General features: G+C 51.2%; 2 protein-coding genes across 8 annotated transcripts in view; one reads left to right on the forward strand and one right to left on the reverse strand.

Annotated features, from left to right (window-relative positions):
• The window catches only part of LOC309648852 (uncharacterized protein C19orf81), a 24,554-nt gene continuing 2,013 nt past the window's right edge, over positions 1 to 22,541 (reverse strand). Inside the window, exons 1-6 of one of the 5 annotated variants that reach the window (XM_082437993.1) lie at positions 21,570 to 21,655; positions 8,843 to 8,910; positions 2,775 to 2,847; positions 2,551 to 2,671; positions 1,199 to 1,338; positions 1 to 361 (exon numbers count right to left, since the gene is read on the reverse strand). In XM_082437993.1, the coding sequence (XP_082294119.1) occupies positions 166 to 361; positions 1,199 to 1,338; positions 2,551 to 2,671; positions 2,775 to 2,847; positions 8,843 to 8,909 (597 nt within the window). In that variant the 5' untranslated portion in view covers position 8,910; positions 21,570 to 21,655 and the 3' untranslated portion in view covers positions 1 to 165. Of the gene's footprint in view, positions 362 to 1,198; positions 1,339 to 2,550; positions 2,672 to 2,774; positions 2,848 to 8,842; positions 8,911 to 10,040; positions 12,419 to 20,723; positions 20,934 to 21,569; positions 21,688 to 22,541 lie in introns of those variants that run through there. The other 4 variants (XM_082437991.1, XM_082437992.1, XR_014256838.1 and 1 more) reach the window with 4 other exon arrangements.
• SYT3 (synaptotagmin 3) overlaps positions 15,811 to 22,541 on the forward strand; it is a 19,494-nt gene continuing 12,763 nt past the window's right edge. For 2 of the 3 annotated variants that reach the window (XR_014256836.1, XM_082437939.1), the window contains exons 1-4: positions 15,811 to 15,850; positions 16,495 to 16,625; positions 18,080 to 18,245; positions 21,591 to 22,116. Coding sequence is in view for 2 of the 3 variants with exons in the window: in XM_082437939.1 (XP_082294065.1) it covers positions 18,095 to 18,245; positions 21,591 to 22,116 (677 nt within the window). In the remaining variant the exon portion in view is untranslated. Of the gene's footprint in view, positions 15,851 to 16,494; positions 16,626 to 18,074; positions 18,246 to 21,590; positions 22,117 to 22,541 lie in introns of all 3 variants that reach the window. The other variant, XM_082437940.1, reaches the window with a different exon arrangement.

Here is a 22,541-nt window from a genome sequence, read left to right on the forward strand (position 1 = left end):
TTTTGTACCAGGTCATTCTTTATAATTAAACTCACAGTATCCACCCCCTCGAGCCGACCCCGCCTCCTTCCTGGGAAGGCAACGCCCCTTTCCTTCGGGGTTCCGGGTGGGTCGCCTGAGCCCGCTGGGCGGTGCGCAGGCGCAGCCGGGGCCCGCCCCCAAACGTCAGTCTTCCTCGGTCGGCTCCGCCCCCAGAGCCTCGAGCATGCGCCGTCGGACCAGGGAGCGGCGCAGGTGCAGGCGGTAATCGCCCAGCAACAGTTCGTCGTGGCGCACGAGAGGGTGCTGGAGCCCGCGGAGGCGGAGCCCCGAGCGCAGTAGGCGCGAGCGAGTCTGGAAGTCCGTGACCGTGATGAGCCACCTGCAAGGGGGCAAGGCCAAGAGGAGAGGGGCGGGGCGGAGACGGAAGGGGAATCGCTGGCTTTGATTGTCCCAGAGCCCCTGCCTGGTCCCTGTTCGTTTACCAACTCCAGGCCCTCAACCCGTCACTACATCCCTAAACTCTCCAACCCTGCACTCTCGCCGAGGTCAATCTGTACTTCGACCCTCACCTGGGTCAGTCGAGGTCCCGTCTTCTCTCTCAGCCTGGCTCTGTCGAGGCTCCATCTTTTTAAACCGCCGCTCCAGGGCCCTATCCTCATCCAGCAACTCCAGGTCCCGCCCCTTCAGTGTGGCTTTCAGGCCCGGCCCCGCCCCCAACTAGACACTCCAGGCCCACCCGATCACTCTGGCCCCGCCCCTGCAAAGCGCTCTGTCCCGACTACGCTCCCGCTCAGAGCTGTTTCCCATGCTCCGACCACACACCTCGGTCTTGCGCATCCCCGTCACCACCCGGGTCACTGAAAGTCCGGTTCCTCACTCCAAATCCCACCTTCTTTCTGATCTCACCTGACCCTGCCCCTTCACTGCGCCCACTCTCGCCTTAGCCCCTTCTCGGCTCTCACTCTCAGCAGGGTCTGGATCCTTATACCAACCACGCTATTCTCCGGGCGCCCCTGGCCCCGCCCCTCACTGCCCTCACTTCTCCGCCCCGCCCCTCACGGAGCTTACTGTTGGCCCACATCGCCTATGAGCTCCCGGCCACGCCCACTCAGAGCCTCCGCCCCGCCCTCACTCCCCTCCCGGCTCCCCCATCGCGTTCACCGCGGTCCTGCCCCTCCCGGTCGCTCCAGGCCCTGCCCCCCCGCCAAAGGCTCACCGGTCCCGGCGCCCGGCAGTCCCACAGATGACGTTCATGTTCTCAAAGCGGATGCTGCTCACACGCCCGCTCTCCATGGCCCCGGGGAACTCGGCCTCCAGCGCCTCCAGCACCTCCAGATGGGTAAGGTCCTCTTCGGGCTGCGGAGGTCGGAGAGAGAACCTCAGTCAGTGACACCCGGAGTTCAGTCCGGGTGCAGAAGTCCCCACCCGAGACCCCACCTGCAGAACCTGCCAGAGCGGGGAGGATAGGAATCGTTCAGGTAGAAAGGCATCTACTGCCATTCTAGGTCATTCTCCAAAAAAAAATCAGTTCTCACCAAACCGATTTGCCAAAAGTCAATGAACAGTTGACTGAATGATTCACCAATTTGGCCAACTTTGCCGATCTACTGAAAACTTTTCCAGCAACCTGCGTTGGATGGCGAGCTTTTGGCAGACCTTGAAGATTTCCGCAAGGATTTAAGCCGTAAATTTGTCCTTGTATAGTCATATTCGCATTTTAAGAACTATTCAGTTCTCAAAAAATAAGGATCGTAGGAGGATTTGACATCTTGTCAATCTGTTTTACATTCAGAAACATATATTGATCATTAACCACGTTTTCGGTCTGAGATCACCATGTCGAAGGCGATGCCATATGTCATGACATATAAAATTGCTGAGAAACCACAGTGAAATCATGAAATTGGTCACCTCCAGGAAGGCAAGCCTTGGATGTGTATGTTGGGTGTGTGTGTGTGTGTGTGTGTGTGTGTGTGTCTCATGTTCAAAAACACAAAGAAGAGGAGCAATAGGGTGGGCACTGGTCCCATAAACAAGAACAGCAATCCCCGTGTTGAGGTCAAGTCACACAGATCAGCTGAGGCAACACTTCCGAGGCTTGTGCCTGGCAAGCCTTGTTTAATCCTCAAATGGGTGAGGCCTTAATAGATGCCTCCTCTGAGGCAGGAATGCCCAAAGGATCCATGCACCGAATAACCACGTCACTGAATCTGTCAAAAAACGGGCTTTTTGAAATGAATTTTTGCGATATCTGTAAATTTTACAGAATTTCATAATAAGTGAATTAGCGGGACTCCCTCTGTCCTCAGTGTCCCCTCCCCTCTGTCCTCAGCGTCCCCTCTCTCTGCCTCTCGGTCTCCCCTCTGGGGTCAGCAGTGATAAATTTGATGATGAACGCTTTGACAAATTCACAATCAATTTTCAGCCACTTATCCTGGTGCCAATCCCACAGCCGATAAGCTGCAGAACCTGGATTCAAACCCCGTCCACCTCACTTCTGAGCCTGTGTCCTTCCCACCACGCCACCAGGGGCCTGGGATCATGGGGGTGGGGGTGGGGGACACTCACTGAGGTCTCCATGCACAGACAGAGGGGCTGGGCGGCAGGTGGCACGGGGAACTTGCGGATGTATGGGAGCTCTCGGTCCAGCGCCTCATATTCTGCAATGACCTGGCGCAGATACTGCTTCCTGGGAAGACAGCCAGCGGACAGGGACCTCCCAAAGTCAGGGGTCCATGCCATCGCACTCAGAGGAGCTGAGATCAGAAATCACGGGGCCAGGGACCACTCACGAGGATTTGACAGGTCTGCCCAGGCTCCGAGCCTGCGTCTCCTCTAGGGTCTCTAGGTCCACAAGAAGTGCTCCTGCGGATGGAAATCCCAGTCTCAGCTGCCTTGAATGCTCCTCGCACATCATCCCACTTAAACAGCATCACCAAATGACTGTCCGTGCGTGCCACCCCCTGGATGGCTCTTCTGCCAGTTATTAAGCTGTTGTCTCTCAGCCCCAAACTCCGACCTACACCACCCAGCTGTCCGATACCCCAGGGCTGGGACTCTACCAACCCCATTTCCACTCGGACAGTTGGGGTCCTGTTAGGCTCTGCCTAAAGGGGGTGCTAGCGGGAGACTGCAAGGCAGGAGGAAAAGGAAAGGACTTGCTCCTTTTTGCTTCCTATTCCAAACACCCCAGCCTAGCTTCTTCCCTGCAGCAGCATTTGAATCCAGTCTGTGGTTTTTCCAACACTCTCAGAACTGGCCTCCTGATTGGAACTTGATTCATAACAGCTCTCAAATCTGGGCTCTTCTACACAACCCCTCCATCAACTAACTGGTCTCTTTTATGGCCAACTGCTAGTTGTCCCACATAATCCACTTCCCTTTCCTCTACAATCCTAGAGTTTTATCCAGCTGGAAACAACAGTTCCCAGCCTCCCTTGCAGCTAGGTGTGGCCACATGACCAAGTTCTCGCCAACATTGTTAGCAGAAGGGAAGGGTGCAACTTTGGAATCATTTGCTTAAGAGAAATTTTCTTGGCTTAGACTCAGTGCCCCTTCCCTTGGACTGGAATGTGCATGTAGCAATTAGCCAGCTTTATTCTTGCTAGAGATGATGGAGCGCCATGGGTCCCTGTATTCTCGTGGGGCTGAGATATCCCACCCATGCAGACCACCTTCCTCCTCTTACACGAGAGAGAAACCAACTGTTTTCTTAACGCCATTGAGTTTGAGGGTCTCTTTGTTACAGTAGCTGAAAAAAGCAGAAAGCAACCCCTGACAGCCAGGAGCTGGCCTGGCACTCCCAGAGAGACCCTGGTGCCCTCCCTTCGGACATAAGGAATTTCACAGAATACCAAGAGCAGCCAAGGTCACTCTGTGACCATGATGGACCAAGATAAAAATAAGACCCCTCTGGAGTCATGTCTCAACACAACACAACATCGACGCTGCCCAAACCACAAAACTGACCAAATATCCCCCTCTTGGCTCAGGGCTGATGCTGCTTTTCCCCCAACCAGTGTTAGCGCCATTCTGATTGCTCTCATGTCATGGACTTGCCTCTGCTTCCTGCCAGCATCCGATCCAGAGCAAAGCCTGCTGTCCTGATTCCTCCGCAAGTCACCTAACTCGGCCCAGGTGTCTAAAAACCTCTTACTCAGACATCGATGTGTTACTATCTCCCTCATTCAGTAAACTCAGCGGCGTGCTGGTAAATGTCCTCCCTCTCTCCCTCTCCCTCTCTCTTTCTCTCTCTCTCTCTCTCTCTGTCTCTCTCTGTCTCTCTCTCTCTCTCTCAGCATCTGCCACTTTCCTGACCAATTTTATGCTACCCATGGTTTTCACAACCAGCTTGCAAAATTCACCACTCGGCTCTTGTGAGCTGGGACAGGCTCTCTCCAGCACAGGGCTATGCCCCAGCTATGCTCCTAGCGGTCTTTGGCTTCAGCACATCAGCACAGCTTAGCTTGTACCATAGTAAGCCCCCCTCTCCGGTCCCTGTTCTTCCACCTCCCATCTGTTTTGGCAGGGCAGCTAGGGTGATCTTTTCCTCTCAGCACCACCAGAGGCTTCCTCTTGCCTTCAGGATAAAGTTCTCCCTGTGATGGGGACTCATTCCTCAATGTGTGGTCTGGGGAGCATTTCAGGGTCCACCCCAGACCTATTGGGTGAGAGTCTGCATTTTAGCAAGATCCCCTTTGAGAAGCACCTGCCCTGCGTGTGGTCACTCTGATGACCTCTCTGATCATTTTTCTCCAGCCATGCTGGCCTCCCTTCCATCCCTCCAACATAGTAATCTCCTTCTCAAATCTGTCCACTTAACAATAATAATAACTACGTGTCTACAGCCCCCTTTAAAAAGCCAAGCACCTTTTAAAGTTTTTTCCACTGAATCTTCAAAACAGCCTTCTGAGATAGTGTAGTTTAACAAAGGATGAAACGGAGGCACAGAGAACTTAAGTGACTTGCCCAAGGTCACACAGGCCAAGTGATAGAATCAGGATAAAAATCTAGGCACTGGATCCAGAATCTGTGTTCTCAATCCCCCAGTCTGCTGCTTCTCACCCCACTATTGTCTAGACAACAGCTTCCTAACTTCTCAATATATATCTCTCTCTCCCTCTTCATTCACCCCATCAGAAGCATTTTGAAATGTAGATCTGACCACATAGCCGTCTCCATTTCCTCAAAACCCTCCCAGGACTTCTCATTGTCATTGGGATAAATTAAGACCAAGATCACACATGACCAGACCCTGCTGATGTCTTAAGCCTGATCAGACACTATCGTCCTCCTCACTTGCTGCATTCCAGAAACATTGCCCTTCTGTGACTTGAACTCTCCATGCTCCCTCCTGCCACAGGACCTTGGCACATGCTCTGACTCCACGTGGAACTCTCCTCCCCCTCACTTAGCTCATCAAGTCTCCCTAAGTGTGTGAACAGTTCCTGTCATGAACTCATGACACCATGTATTTGCTCTCATCACAGTTGCAATTTTACATTTACTTCTATGAGTCTCTAATTATAATGTGAGCAGCATGAGGTCAGGGACTTGTCTTTCGCTCTTGGCATCTAGCAAAGCGCCAGGCACCTAGTTGTAAGTATTTATTGAAGAAAGACTGAAGGAATATAAGCATCAAATGCAATATGTCAACTTTGGGTCTTAATTAAAACAAACCAACTGTGAAAAATAAAATTTTTAAATAATTAGGGAAATTTTAAATATGTACTAGGTACGAGACGATATTCAAGAAAAATTGTGAATTTGTTAGGTGGAATTAATGGCATGGTAGGTCTGTTTTCTAAAAATCCTTAGCAGTTAGAAACACATGCTTAAGTATTTATGGGTGAAAAGGAATTACGTCTGGGATTTTCTTTAAAACAAATTTGTCCTATAGAATGTCCCCCCAGAAAGTGTGTGGGGGGGTTGCTTAGATGAAACAAGATTAGCAAAATGTATATTGTCTCTATTTTTGTGTATGTTTGAAACTTTCCATAATAGAAAAAAATCTTTTAAATGTCTATCACAAGTAACTTAGAAATAAAATTATATGCCCTGGAAATGTGTGTGAAATGGCTAAAAAACTGACTCTAGCAGCATCAAAGGTGTATGTTTAAAATGTGAATAAAACTGTTTCTCATGAAATGTGGCATTAGAAATAAAGATTTCTAAATTACAACTGTGATTTTAATATATTTGTTTCGAAGTATATGTGTAACTTAGTAAAGGTATAAATTTAAAAATAAATACTTATTGAATAATTGAGGAAACACGCCACTTTCAAACTTCAACAGGCATCTCCAAGGCCTCCTGTGTACCTTGGAGACTGCTGCAGACCAAGAGATTAATGAGACCCCAGCCTGCCCTCCAAGAGCTTCCAGTCTGGTGGGGGAAGTGTTCACTATAAAGGGCAATACTTGCTACAGTGGACGTGTCACGAGGTGGAGAGGAAGCCCAGTCTGGGGGCAATCAGGGAAGGCTCCTTAGAGGAGGTGATGTCTACAGCAAGACTTAAGGGATAGGGAGGATGGGAGGGAGGCTCAAGAGGGAGGGGATATGGGGACATGTGTGTGCATATGGCTGATTCACTTTGATGTACAACAGAAACTAACACAGTATTGTCAAGCAATTATACTCCAATAAAGATGTATTTTTAAAAATAGTAGAAAAAAAAAGACTTAAGGGATAAAGGAGGAGTTTGCCAAATAAAGAAATGGCAGAGAAAGGGATGTTTTATGCACAGGGACCACGGGGTGGGGGCGGGGGGTGGGTGCCAAGGTCTTTAAGCGAAAGAGAATATTCCCAGAATTCTCTTCAGGTCCAAGGCTAAGGAGTGCTTATTGCAATTGTAGGTTATTAATTATCTGTGAGATGGTGTGTTTCATGTCTGTCCTCCTTGCATGAGAACCAGCTGGGTCATTTCATTCATTACTATAGGCAAAACACTTGGGACCCACAGGCTTTCTAACGGCCTAAGCCAAAGTTTGCAACCTGACAAGCTAAAAATGTTATTGGTTCCAAAACACCACAAAGAAAACAGCAAAACTGAAATGAACAAATATCGATCTGCAAAACGAGCCAACTGGTCAACTCAATTTCACTCATCTTTTCTGGAGCTACACATAAAGTATACTTATCAGATGGGTGCCTCAGTCTAGGTTAGAGATGATGTGGGGTGGGGCGTCTCCAAATGAAAGAGGTCTTCAAAGACACTAAAAGAGACCTGAGGACAGAGAAACTGTCTGTTTTGCCACTAGAGCATTTGCTATGCCTAGCCTAGCACCTGGCACAGAAGAGGTGCTTATAGCCGACCCCTAGAAAGGAGACCCCCTCAGCCATTCCCATCCTTCTTCCTCCATTTGAGGAGTGTCCATTCCCCACCCATGCAACCCGGTGAGGCTGACCAAGCCCCAGTATCCTCAGGGATATCCCATCCAGTGTAAACCAATGCCTTCTGACCCTTACTGTTCATCATAATTACCTGGCAAGCATTCAAAAACTATAGTTGCTAGGCCCCCCAGCGCTAGAGATTCTGGTTAATTGGGACCTGAAGTAGGATTAGGTATAGGTTTTTTTAAAAAGTTTCTCCCACCTGATGCGTAGCCCCACTGACTAAAATAATCATGATAATCTCGTTCCTTTTGCCAGGGATTGAGACAAGAGTGAGTGGATGACTTAGTGCTGGCCAATGAGATGTGAGATTATTGGGGGTTCTTAAAGTGAAGACCTCTGGAAGTGATGCCTGAAACTGTGGCAGCCATTTTGTAACCATGAGGTATGCAAGCTGGTGGGCAAAGGGGATATATCCCAGACCAAAAAGCAGGGACATAGAAACTGGCTTCTCAGTGACATTCACTGAGCTGCTGACCCAACCAAACACAAACCCTGATCCACCTCTGGGCTTCTTTTTGAGTGAGACAAATGACTTTCCTATTTTTATACTGCATTAAGTCCAATTTTCTACTACCTGCTAGCCAAATGAATCCTCACCAAGATATTACTTGAGAAATGTTGAATGAGTGAATGAATGAATGAGCTGTGCTAAAGTAGAGTAGAAGTAGGGAACCCTGGAATATGAGCCTGTCAGCTAGCGTCAGGCCACACCGGGCCTCAAACACCAGCTTGAGGGGCTAAGACTCTATCCTGGGAGTGATGGGCAACATGGGAGAGCTGTGAGCAAGGGAGAGACAGGGTTAGTGCTGGGTGTCAGAAAGGCTCCTCTGGAGCCATGTGGGGGATGGGCTGGAGGGGAGAAACTGGAGACCAGGGAGTTAGGTGGAGAAAGGGTCCAGTGGAAGAGGACAAGACCTGAGCTGGGGCTGTGGGGAAAGAGAAGTAGGGACAGGGCAGAGAGAGTAAGCAGGAAGGTGGGGCTGGGACTGATGGCTGTGGAGGTAATGGGAGTGGGGGAACAAAGCCTGGGGTCTAGACTGGGTCTAGACTGGGTTAGCACCATTCAAACATGGGAAGCAGGGAGGAGGAGTGGCTCTGGGAGAAGATGCTGAGGTCAGTGTGGGAGACAAGGAGAGTGTGAGGGACCAGGGCAGGGAGTCTATGGGGGATAATGGCCTCAGAAGAGTTGTTATGGCCCCAGAGATTCATGGGAAATGTAGTTCTGGGTCCAGAACATGGGTCAGGGAACTGAAAAGTCTCATGGGAAATGTAGTTTGAGGTCTAAAGGGTACTGCTCAGGAATCTGGTAGACATAAGAATTTGGGGTAGCTCTTTCTTTGGAAGGCCAGTGACTCACTTAAGGTCACACTGAAAGCCAGGGCTGTGACACAATGCTCAGATGAAGGACCCCACCCGCCCAACCCCACACTTGGATACAAACACACAAACAGACACGGCTCAGTACCTGCCTCCCTGTGCATGCTGGGGTTGCCCATGGTGGAGGAGCAGAGGGGTTCCACCTCGTGTTGCATCCTGAGAAAGTGGGTAGGGGTTGTCTCAGGAGGATGGGGAGAGGAGCTCTGCCTGGGCCACCCACCCCAGCTCCTTCACCCCGGGAAAAAAATATGGAAGGCTGAGACCACATGGAAATCCAGGTTCCCTTAACTTCTGGGACTCCCTGTGTGCCCCAATTATTTCTTTCCCACTTTCCTGCCTCCTCCTCAATGTCTCCCAGTCTCCTCGAGTTTCTTCCCCCACCCCTCTCTCTCGCAGTCTCTTCCTCATCCACTCCCCATCTCTCTGCCCCACTCCCTCCCTCCCTCTCTCCCCATCTCTTTATCCTGATTTCTCCTCATCTCTCTCCCCATCTCTCCTCCACTCTTTCCCTTGATTTCTCTGCCCTCTTTCTCCCCACATCTCTCCCCTTCCCTTGTTCCATCTCCCCAGTCTCCTCCATCGGTTTCCCCAACATCTCCCCAGCCCCCCACCCCGTCCCTCTCTCTCGTCATAGTTTTCTGCCTCTCTCTAACCCTATCACCCCCTCTCTGCCTCCCTACCTCTCTCCCCATCTCTCCCATTCTCCTTTTGCCCTCTCTCCCCATCCCTCTCCTCTCTTGGCTGCCTCTGCTGGGCTCCTTGCCTTCCCTCCCTCTGTCATCCCTTTTCTGTTCCCACTTGCCCTCCACTCATCCCTGTTTCACACAGGAACTGGTTAGGTACAGGTGAGATTCAAACAGAAACTGGGTTCTATATGGAGGAGGGAAAGGTGAGCAGGGGGCCTGGTTGCCATGGTACCTCCAGTGGATGGGGGAGGGGCTGGGGGCTCCTGACCCCAAGGGCAGGAGTGAAGGAGTTTAGCCACAGAGGTGCCCACTGGGCATCCCTTCTTTGTGTCTGCAGAGCTCTCAGCAGGAACCATGGGAGAGGAGCGCAGACTTTTTCAGTTATTTTGTCTATCTCCCCAGTCTGTCTCTGTTACCTGTATCTCTAGTCTTCTCTCGAATTCATCTGGTCTCTGCCTTAACTGTCAGTTATTCCTGCTTGATAAACATTGATTCTCTGCTTGTTAGGCAGTAGCACCTTGATTTTCTGAGTCATTTGTTCAGGGATGAGCTTAAAAATCAACGTAGGATACAGATTTAACCCTTGGACTTTTGCCGGACCTGTTACAAAAGAGGATCTTTCTTTTTCCAGTGAGGTTGCCAGGCTGGTCGGAGCCTAGGTTGGAGCTGCTGGGGACCATCACATCGCCATATGGGGAGAGAGCCTGCCTGAAAGCAAAGACAACACGAGGAAAGCAGAAACCAAAGATGCAGACAGATTCCTGAGGATGATTGAGGACACCTAGATCTAGCTGTCCCTCAAGCCCTCATCCACCCAATTAATTCCCTCTTATGCTCAGGTTATTTGCGTTTCTGTCATCGGCAATTACAACAGTCCAGACTTAAATGGACTAATTTCCAGATCCAGTTCCTCTGTGGCCCTGACTCCCTGTTGGCATCCTTATGTCTTTTTCTCTCCTAACAGGCTGTCCTTCACTTCCAGTTGCCAAGTCCATCCCCATAGGACAGGAGACATCTTTCATTCTCATGACCACAGGCACACCTAGCCCCCACAGCCCATCAGTCTCCAAACTCTATCCCTTCTGCCTCCTGACTCTGCTATTTCTTCTCTTCATTCCCACAGCCCCACACCCACTCAGGTTTCAAGGTCTTCTCCTTCCTGGGCCCTCGCCCCAGCCTCCTTGCCCTCACATCCTCCAGTCTCTCCCCCCTCATTCCCCTCCCACAAGGTTTCAGAGGGGTCTTTCTGCATTTGGAGATGACCCTGCCCCTCCCCTGCTCTCAGCCCTCCCATGGCTCGGAGCTGCATGATCTGGTCCCAGCTTCCTCTCTCACCTCATACCTTCAAACATTCTTCAGTCACCTTTTATTAATTACTTTATTTAATTAATCCCTCCCACCCTTCACTCCTGTCTCCACTCTCCACATGCTGCCTTCTGCCCTTTTCCTGGTGCCCAAACGCCCTCATCCTTTCATAAGAAGCTCAAGTGCCCCCTCCTCCAGGAAGCCTTCTCTGACTCCTCCTCCTACCAGTTGTGTTTTCTGTCTCCATCCTCTGCATGTTCTTTATCTGCTCTTTTTTTTTTTTTTTTCAGATCTCTGAACAATGTGCACTCTGCCTGTCTTGCTCAGGAATTTGGGACTGTGTCTGCCTCCCCCTCCAGACCAAGGGCCCCTGACTCATCTCTGGCTCTCCAGCATCAGGGAAGTGCGGAACATGTATGTTGAATGAATAAACAAGTGACGATTTCCCTCTATCGCTGTGACTCACACTCAGTACCCCCTAAGCCCACTGCCCTGTGTCTCTTGGTCTGCATGAGGTAACATAGGATGAAGAAGAGAATATGGACTCTGTAGTCAAACAGGCTAGCATCAAACGCCATGCCCAGACTGTGCAAACTTGGGCAAATGTCTTTCCCTCTCTGAGCCTTGGTTTCCTCATCTCTTACCAATAATGCTGCCTTGAAGGGCTAATGGTGCTTAAATAAAGCACGATACAGCAAGCCCCCTCATGTGAGCCAGGCACACAGGAGGCACTCAGTTGAAGGTTGCTCCCTTTCCAGAGTTCTTTATCTCTGTGACCAGCTTTAGCTGCCTCTTCTGGACCTCTCTCTTCTTCCTTCTTTGGGTGTCTTTGTCTTTCTCTCTCTCTCTGCATCTGTATGTGTGTGTGTGTGTATGTGTGTGTGTGTGTGTGTGCGTCTGGCTCTCTCTCTCTCTTTTTCCCTCTGGTGTCCGGGTCCCTTAAGTTCCCATCTCTCTGTGTCTCCATTATTTTTCTTCCTCTCTCTACTTGTCTCTAGAACCCTTCCTCATCTCTCTGTGTGTCTGAATTTGAATTTCTACATCACGTGCCTCTGACTTTCTTTGTCTCTCGTTCTGTGTGTCTCTATACCTTTCTGCATGTCTCTATCTGTCCGTGTGTGTGTGTCTCTCTCTCTGTGTCCATCACTTTATTTTGCCATCTCTCTGTTTCTCTCTCTACCTCCTTCCCGGTCTTTCTGCCTTAGCCCCACCTGCCTCCCTCTGCCACTCACCCCAACTCTCTTGGGCCATCCCTGTCCCACTCCCTGGCCTGGCATGCAGCCCGGGACACAAATCCCTGAATCAGCATTTTCCTTCTATTCCAGAAATTATGTCAGCGCCGCAGTGGGGGGCGGGGGGGGCTGGCTGTAGCTCTGGTTAGAGGGTTTGCCTTCCTTCATCCTCAACCACACAGGCCATGGCCAGCTTGGTCTACCTCTGTTCTTGGTGTTTGTTCTCCGAGGGGAGCACCAGGAGAAGAGGCGAACCTGTGTTTACACACAACGTGCATGTCTCTGGGTGTGTGTCTGCGTTTGTTTGCAGGCACATTTGTGTGTGAATCTGTAGGTACTTTGCAGACTCATCCGTTCACTCCTGCATGGATGCATCCATCCAACGATCCACTCATCCACTCATTCAGCTATTCATCCGCTCATCCATCCACCCATCCAACTCATACATACATACATACACTTCTCTAGTTATCCATCCGCTCATCCATCCACCCATCCAACTCATACATACATACATACATACACTTCTCTAGTTATCCATCCGCTCATCCATCCACCCATCCAACTCATACATACATACATACACTTCTCTAGTTATCCATCCGCTCATCCATCCACCCATCCAACTCATACATACATACATACATACACTTCTCTAGTTATCCATCCGCTCATCCATCCATCCACCCATCCAACTCATACATACATACATACACTTCTCTAGTTATCCATCCGCTCATCCATCCATCCACCCATCCAACTCATACATACATACATACACTTCTCTAGTTATCCATCCTCTCATCCATCCACCCATCCAACTCATACATACATACATACACTTCTCTAGTTATCCATCCGCTCATCCATCCACCCATCCAACTCATACATACATACATACACTTCTCTAGTTATCCATCCGCTCATCCATCCACCCATCCAACTCATACATACATACATACATACACTTCTCTAGTTATCCATCCGCTCATCCATCCATCCACCCATCCAACTCATACATACATACATACACTTCTCTAGTTATCCATCCGCTCATCCATCCATCCACCCATCCAACTCATACATACATACATACACTTCTCTAGTTATCCATCCTCTCATCCATCCACCCATCCAACTCATACATACATACATACACTTCTCTAGTTATCCATCCGCTCATCCATCCACCCATCCAACTCATACATACATACATACACTTCTCTAGTTATCCATCCACTTGTTCATTCATTCAACCAACCAATATTTATTGAGTGCCTACTGTGTGCCAGGCACCACGTCAGGCAGCGGGGACACAGCAGTAAACAAAAGTGCTACCCCCATGGAGCTTACGTGCTCATCAGTCCTCCTCCATGTGCCAAACTCGCTCCTACCCCAGGCTTTGCATGGACTGTCCCCTCTCCCTGGAGCAGTCCTCTCCCCCACCCCCATCTTCACCTGGCTTATGCCAACTCAAATGTCACTTGCTCAGAGAAGCCTTCCATTGACCTCCTTCTCAGACACACAGCACCCTGGACTTTCCTTCCTAACATTGATACCCATATGGAGTTATTTAATGACCACCTGTCTCCACCACTAGACCGTGAGCCCTCCCAAGGCTGGGATTTTTGTCTGCTTTGTTCCCAGCCAAATCCTTGGTGCCTAGAACAGTGCCTGGCAGTCAGTAGATGCTCAGTAAGTATCTATCAAATTGGGTGCGTGGATTGAATCGAACGAATGTCTCTGTCTCCTGGTTCCCTGTCCAGTGCTCTGCGCTCTTCTACACCCCTGGTGGTGATGATAGGCAAGGTCCTTAAACTTCCTATAGGCAAACAATGTAGGCTGAACGCAAGGAGTCTAGACCGGACCACATGGCTTTGAATCTCAACTCTGACACCTCCCAGCTGTGTGACCTTGGGCAGGGCACTTCCCCTCTCTGAGCCTTAATTTCCTCACTTGTAAAATGCAGTGAAGGAGTCCATGAGCAAATGCATGTAATTACTAATTATGACAACAGTAAACATTAACCATTTTCTCTAAGCATCTCTGGTGAATTTAATTCAATCCTCGAAATAACTTAATGAGGTGGGTTTTAAAAAAGATTACCCTCCCAATAAAAAAAAATGAGAAAAAAAAAAAGATTACCCTCTTTTACAGATGGGGAAACTGAGGCACCAAGAATGTAAGTTATTCACCCAAGGCCACAAATGATGAAAGAGCTGGGATTTGAACTCAGGTACCCCACTTCCAAAGTCACACACACAACCAATGCACTACAGCTATTCCTTGATACCCAAGTGCCTCTTTGGGAACAGGTCATGGGAGTCTGACAAGCCCATCTGTGTGCACATCTCTGAAAGTGTGCATTGCTGCATACTCCTTCTGTGTGTCTCTCCCTGTGGAACACAGCTGCCTGTGGACCCTGGGCGGAGGTCTGGCTGTGAGAGTGGTATTTGGGGTGCCTGCACTTGTGTGCACATATCTGTGGGTGCACCACTCCCCCATGCAAGCTTCCCTGGGTGCAAATGTAGGTCCATCCGGGAGAATACAAGAAGCACTGGGGATAGGATTCAGAGTGAACCCGGAAGGCATTTCTGGGGCATTCAAAAATATGATGGTGACTGCAACATGTATACATAGGCATGAGTTGGGCGGATTATCTAATTAAAGGGAGGGCCTAGGGGACTCGTCTTAAAGTATTTGCAGAAGAAGCAGCAATTTTTTACTTGGAGATTATATTTATATGGGTGTCACTGAGAGGCAGGGGGCAGCACTGAGGAAGACTGGGGGTGGTGAGGGGGCTCCAAGTCACCTCTATGGGCTGCCACTGAGACCAGGTAGCTCTGGATCTTCTTCAAGGGATTTAACCTCTGTGGGCCTCAGTTGTCTCTTCTGTGAAATGGGAATAACATAACTGCCCCCCATCTCAGAGGGCCAGAGTGAAGATTAACTCAGAGAATGCTTTCAAAGCACTTAGCCCAGGGCCCAGATCACAGTGGCAATTGTCATTCACTGCTATTACTATACCGGTAAAGGTATACTTGCTGCTTTTAAAAAATACTCATTAAGCACCTACTTGGTGTCAATGCTCTCCCTCTATATTGACTGGTTTTTCAAACCTCTGGGTCCCTTAGGAAACAGGTTTATTGTCTATATCTTGTTGATGAGGAAACGAACTCAGAGCAAAGAGTGCAAGGACACAAAGGCAGTGGCTGGCGCTCAGCAGATGCTCAGCAAGTATCTGAGAATCTACTCAGGAGCCGGCCCAGGAAGGACTGAAATCCAGGTCCTTGTTTCTACCTCCACATCGGGCTGAGACTCAGGACCGCTGATTCTGAGGCTCTGCCTCCCCCCGCCCACCACCATCCCTCAGAGTTCCTCGGCTGGGAGGACTGGAAGTCCTGGGTCCTGCGGAGAAGGGGGCTGGGGAGTTGGGACTCCTGGGTCCCCAAGGGAGGAGGGAGTAGGAGGGGTGGATTCCTGGATCTGAGAATGGAGGGAGTTGGCAGCTCAGTACCCTGGGTCCTGGGGGAAGAGATGACTGGGGCCCCGGACTTCTCTGAGAGAGGAGGGGCTGAGGTCCAGGACCCTTGGATCCTGGGGGAGCAGAGGGTCATGATCTCAGATCTCTGCATCCTCGTCTGTGGAAGAGCGCTGCGTCTCAGACGCCTCGGTCTCGGGAAATCTCCCTTCCTCCTCGCTGCGGCCGCGCTATTTGGGCTTTGAAGCCTCAGGTTCCGAGGAGAAGAAGGAGGGGGTGCAGGGGGAGGAGCCGAGGACCTGCGACAGGGGCGGGGGGAGGAGCCGAGCTGGCACCTCGGCCGGCGCGCGGGGCTGCGGCGGCGGCGGCGGCGGCGGCGGCGGCAGCTCCGGGTGAGTCTGCTCCTCCCCCTCCCCCTGCCACAGCCCCCGCCCCAGTCCCATCCCGGGGGGCGGCCACGGCGCGTGAGGGCGGGGGTCGGTGCAGAGGTGCGCGGATCTCCCGCCCGGGAGTGGGAGTGCTGCAGCGTTTGCTGGTCGCCCCGGGGGAGGGGGCACGTGGCCCTGGAAGGGGGGGGTCCCGAAACACCTGGGTGTACCCCAACCTCGTCCACCGATCCCCCGAGCGTGGGGATGGTTTACCCACTCCATGGCCCCTAAGGACTTAGGACTCCGCGGCTTCTCGAGGTCCCAGACATTATTCCTCTCCCCTGCAGCGCCTTGGGACCCCGGCATCTCATAACCCCCCCACCTCCAAAAAAATTCCCGTCTTCTCCGCAGCCGGGAGAGGTATTAAGGACTTCAATTCCCATCAGTCCCTGCAGAGCCTGGTCTATGAAGCCGCAGCAACGCGAGCGCAAGGCCTGCAGGGAATTGTAGTCTTTAAGGCCCCCACCACCACCTCCCCGGAGCTGGGGACCCGGAGGTGGGAAGGGGTGGCTGGACTTCTCGGGGGTCGCCTGGGGTCGAGCGTCTGGCCCGAGTAGGACAAGATGTGAGTCTCGGACTGAGCTTTTTCTCACGACCACGACCCCCAGATCCAGCACCCCCTCCCACCACCTGGCTCGTAGGGACAGGCCCGCAGCCCCGTGTCCACCCTACAACCCCCATGGGCTACCGCCAGCCGCCGCCTCGGCTGCCATCCAGGACACAGCAGGGATAAGCGCAGGTGAGTCTGATATGCCTGTCTCGGAGTCCTGGCCTTCTGCAGCACCCCAGGACACCTATCCCTCTGTGAGCCCTATCTGTCTGTCCTTAATTTCCCCAGCGCCCTCCTTCCAGCCCATCTCTGATGTCTAGTTCCAAACCATGTGTCGCTAATTCCCCTTCTCCCCACAGCCACCTATTTCTCCTGGTCCCCTCTCTTTTATGCTCCCCCCTACCAATCCAACCTTCCTTCTGCACCCATGTCTGTCTGCCCGGTCCTTCTCTGTATCCTTTTGTCCATCTGTGATCTCTGGCCATGATTTTTCTGTCCTTTATTTCTGCACCCCATCCATCCTCTTGTCCGCTGCTTGTCTCTCAAAGATATTTCTGTCCATGCTCTTTCCTGGCACTTATCACTGCCCCTCTGTCCACCCATCTCTCACACTCCCGTGAATTACACACCAGCTTATTCTTTATGGTTTGTCCATCCCACGTCTCAATCCTTAACTTTCCCTCTGTCTGTTCATCCGTCCCTCTCTTCTGGGCCCCAGTCTGCCCTTCCCATTATCTCTGTCTCCCCTCCCCTTATCTCTCCCTCTCTCAACTTGGTCCTTATCTCTGCATCTTTCATCTCCATCCCTCCCCAGCCAGCACCACACATAACCATCTCTTATCTTTCTACCCCTATCCATCTCTCTCTCACCCCCCCTCTCTCCCTGTCTACACCTTCCTGTTCCCTGGACCTACCAAGCCCTTTCCCACCCTGGGCCATGACTCACGCTATTCCTGCTGCTTTGAATGCTTTTCCTCACTCCAGCCCCACTGCCCCCTGCCCATGGCTGGCTCCATCTCATCCTTCAGATTTCAGAGAGCTCCCCCAACTGCCCACCTCCAGGTGCCCTTGTGACACATCCTCCAACTATTTCTTTTAGAGCACTTCTCACAGTCTGAGGGCTATGTGTTTATGTGTGCCTGTTTGTTTATGTGTGTTTGTTGATTTGTTTACTCCTTGTCTCCTCTCATTGCATTGTGACACCAGGAAGCTGGAGACCGTGTGGGGTTTGTTCCCTGCTGGATCTGCAGCAGCTGGCACAGTGCCTCTCATGTAGTTGGTGCTCAGTGAATATTTGTTGAATGTACGAATGAGAAATGGCTGTTCCGTTGTCTCTCCCTCCCGAAATTCCGTCCCTGCATCTGTGCAACCCTAATCTTTGTCTCCTTGTCTGTCCACCCCTTTATTTATGCATCCTTAATCTCTGCCCCTTGACTGGCCTTCCCAGTCTCTTCCCCCTTGTCCATTTGCCCCTAATTTCTTTTTCCTTGTCCAGTCCTCCCCTAATCTCCATCCCCTTGTCCATCCACCCCCAATCGCTGTCCCCTTGCCTATCCTTTTTCTGTCTCTTTCCGCCCTTTATCCACCCCTCTCCCCCATCCCATTCCCCATCTGCACCCTTGCCTGGCCCCTCCCAAGAACAGGACCCGCTGGCCACCATGTCAGGAGACTACGAGGATGACCTCTGCCGTCGGGCACTCATCCTGGTCTCGGACCTCTGTGCGCGGGTCCGAGATGCCGACACCAGTGACAGGTGCCAAGAGTTCAACGACCTGCGAATCAGAGGCTATCCCCGGGGCCCCGACGCAGGTCAGCATCCCCAGCCGTCTTGGCCAGCCCCCTGCTTCCACTATAGCCAGGAGTTTTAGAGATTCACAACAGCCCTGCTCAGCTTTCTGTTCCTTATGGGGCCAGACCCTCTTACAGTCTTGCCTCCATCCTGCCTGTTGCTGGTCCCCCAAACCTCTGATCTAAGAAGAAGGAGCTCTGTGGTCCATCTGACCTGTGGGCCTGCTGTCCGCCCTCCCTCGCCACCACTCCACTGCTGCCATACATCCCCTTCAGGCATCTTTGTGCATTTCACATAGTGCTTAGAAGCTCAGGCTCTTCAGTCAGTCTGTCTGACTTGTCTGGGTTCAAATCCCACCTCCCCCACTTACAAAATGAATGGCTTCTTCTGTGCCTCGATTTCCTCATCTGGAAAATGGGGATCATAAAAGTGACGACTTCATGGGGCATCTGAGAGACTCAAATGATATAACACATGTGAAGTGCTAAGAACAAGCTGGGCGCACAGTGGTCATTCAATATATGTTGGAATATACTTACTGAGCACCAGCTGTGTACCAGACAGTATACAAGATCCACTACCCTTTGTGGTACATATAATCCCTATTTTCTCTTTTTTTTTAATTTTATTTTTTAATTGAAGTATAGTTGGTTTACAGTGATTCAGCAAAGTGATTCATATATATTCTTTTTCAGATTCTTTCCCATTATAGGTTATTACAAAATACTAAATAGTTATAATCCTTATTTTCAGTGGGGGAAACTGAGGCTCAGAAGGTGGAGTGATTGGCTCCAGGTAACCCAGCTAGGAATCAGCAGGGTTCTGAGAGCTACGGAATATCATGAGTGCCCTCGTTCAGATGAAGAACCTTCAGGAAGCATGAGCTGGGAGGTTACAATGACAGTCACACTTGCTGAGTGCCAGGGCGGGGCTCAGCATCTCAAGTGCAGGATGTCCACAGAACAGTGATGAGGAATGAGGCCCAGAGAGCTGAAGCAGCTCGCTCAGAATCTCATAGCCCGTATGCAGGAGAGCCAGATTTTGACCCCAGGAAGTCTCGTACACTACTGCAATTATGGGGGGCGGGGAATCCCAAGACCACCCTCAGGTTCAGTGATTTCTAGGACTCACAAAACTCAGAAAAGCTGTTATCCTCATGGCTACATTTCATGACAGCAAAAGGATGGAGATTAAAATCAGCAAAGGGAAAAGAGGCACAAGGTAAGGTGCAGGAGAGACCAGCCATGAGCCTCCAGTTGTCCTGTCCTGATGGAGTCACGCAGACAGCCCTTAACTCTCCCAGCAACAATGTGTGACAACATGCACAGAGTAGGGCCCACTAGGGGAGCTCACCAGAGCCTCGGTGTCCAGGGTTTTTACTGGGCCTCTGTCATGCAGACAGGGCTAACTGTCCATGTGGCTGAACTTAGTCTTAGCCCCTCTGAAGGTCAAGCTGATAACACGTGGCCCAAAGACCCCACCATCCATCACATCGTTACACAGACTATCTGATGTGGCCCAAGTTTCTCAGGTAAATAAAAATGCTCAGGCAGGACCTTCCAAGGGCTTAGACGTTCACCCCCAGGAGCTGATCAAGGGCCAAATGTTTCTTTGGGCAAGGTTAATATTTTACTGCACAACTACACTGCCTTGCCCAACCCGAATAGCTCCCCAGTCCAGGCAGACAGGAATGAGAAATCTGCCAGAGTTTGGAGGATTGATGTTTTGACTTGGAGAGGGTCCGGGTCAGGCTGACAGTGGGGGAAAGCATCTCTTCAATTCTTCTCCCCCCTTCTCTTCCAAAATGGCCCCCTTTTCTCAATTCTTTCCACGTTCAGGAGGCCAGAAAGTCCTTGCTCTGGTTTCTAACAGGCCCCCAGAACTCTAAGTAGATGTCGGTCACTTCGAAAGGAACACCCTAAGGGGTTGGAGGTGGGGTGGGAAACTCAGAGTTCTGCCACTGCCCGCCATGTGGGCCTGCAGGGTCACGTCCTCTCTCTCAGAGACTCAGTTTCCTTATTCGTAAAATAGGATCCATCATCCTTAGGTTGCATAGGATCCTGAGGATTAACGCCATGGGCCACTGACTTAGATTCACTGGGCAACTCAGGACTAGAGGGCATCCCCTTGCCACCAAGAGCTCCCTGAGGTGACACAGCCCTTCCACCCAGCTGAGCTCGCTGCCAATGGTTTAGTCACCTGTTCCTCCCCCTCCCCCCCATAATCCATGGTCTGCACAGAGCAGGAATTTCCCCCGTGTCCCACCTCGCTGACACCCGCAAGTCAACCCCAAATAAATTCACATTTCCTTGAAAAACCCCGCTCCTGGTACCAATTACTGAATGAACCAGAAACCTGCAGTTCAAGATCTGGGCTGTCCCTGGGTTTCTCTGAAAGGCATGTCAGCACATAGTAGGCATTCAGAATGTGTTAGCTGCAGTGGCGGTGGTGTTGGATACACGTGGCAGCAGCAATAAGATTTACTATTCTAACAAAACTTCATGTTTGAACTACCATTAATTGGGAAATACTGAGGTGTGGTAGCATAATGGTGAAGACGGTAAAGCCAGGCACCCAGACTCGAAGCCTGACTCCCCTGCTCCAGCTCTAGGGCTCTGTGTCTTTGGTAACTTCGTGTCTCTTGGCCTCAGTTTCCTTTTGTGGAAAATAACAATGGGCATAATGATGTTGCCAGCCTCCTAGCGTGCCTGTCAGGCATAAGAAAGCTAATGCCTATAAAGCACTTAGGTGTCCAGAACATAGTAACCTCTCAAGAAATGTTCACTATTATCTTCCCCAGCTTGCTCTGCACACCATTTACTCCCTGCATTCCTTAAAAGCACCATGAGAGGCAGAACTGATTTTTCCCATTTGTCAAATGGGGACTGTCAGGCTCAGAGAGGTTAAGATATGTTCCCAAAGCCACACAGCAAGCTGGGATTTGAACCCTGACCTGCATAACTATGCCATACAGTCTCCTTTCTCCTTGATCAACTCTTAGCATTTTAGGGAACCTTGGTCCTACCTCGGATCGTGTATTCCCTTACAGAGAGTCACTGTGGGCTAGCAATCAAGAGAATAAAAAGATTAAAATCCGAAGACAGACTGCCGGTTCAAATCCCAGATCTGTCACTGACCACGTGTGCAGCCTTACACAGGTCACTCAACCTCGCAGGTTCCTCATCTTTAAAATGGTTAGATAGAAACACCGACCTTGAGTAGTCGTGGAGTTTATACTAAGTGTTACAGGTAGAGTGCTTAGGACGGTGAGTGGCAAATACTAAAGGTTAGCTCTTGGGGACAGCAATGGGAGGATAAACTCTGACCCCGCCCTGACCCCTGACCTTTGTCCTCACTCTCTCCAGACATCTCCGTGAGCCTGCTGTCGGTCATCGTGACGTTCTGTGGCATTGTCCTTCTGGGTGTCTCCCTCTTCGTGTCCTGGAAGCTGTGCTGGGTGCCCTGGAGGGACAAGGGAGGCTCAGCGGTGGGCGGTGGCCCCCTGCGCAAAGACCTAGGCCCTGGGGTCGGGCTGGCAGGCCTGGTCGGCGGCGGTGGACACCACCTGGGGACTGGCCTGGGTAGCCATCCCCTGCTGGGGGGCCCACACCACCATGCCCACACTGCCCACCATCCGCCCTTCGCTGAGCTGCTGGAGCCGGGCAGCCTAGGGGGGTCGGACCCCCCAGAGCCCTCCTACTTGGACATGGACTCGTATCCAGAGGCCGCAGCTGCCGTAGTAGCCACTGGGGTCAAACCGAGCCAGACATCTCCTGAGCTGCCCTCTGAGGGCGGCGCAGGCTCTGGGCTGCTCCTGCTTCCCCCCAGTGGTGGGGGCTTGCCCAGTGCCCAGTCGCATCAGCAGGTCACAAGCCTGGCACCCACCACCAGGTGAGACAGGCTACTGGGCTGGGGGTCCACTCTGAACTTCTGGTCCTCTTATGTGTCTCTTTCCCATCTATGGCTCTCACGAGTCCTGGGGAAGGAGGGAGCTTGGGGTGTGGATTCCTGAATCCTGGGGAAAGAGGGGGCTAGGGCTCCAGACTCCTGAGTTGGAGGGAGGAGGGGGCTAGAGGTCTAGGTTCTTGGATCCAGAGGTAGGAGGAGGCCAAGGACAGGACTCTGGGATCAGGAAGGTGGAAGAGAATGGAGATCAGACCCCTGAGTCCCTGAGGCACAAAGCAATTCATCTCTTTCTCCCTAAGCCTGGATTGGTGGTGGGACCTGCAGTTCATCCATCCATTATTCATCATTCTGTACATGTATACTGAGCACCTAATATGAGCTAGAGCTGAGCTGGGTGTTGGGAAAGAATA

This window comes from Balaenoptera physalus, assembly GCF_965194825.1.
Source record: "Balaenoptera physalus genome assembly, chromosome: 19".
Taxonomy (NCBI): Eukaryota; Metazoa; Chordata; class Mammalia; order Artiodactyla; family Balaenopteridae; genus Balaenoptera; species Balaenoptera physalus.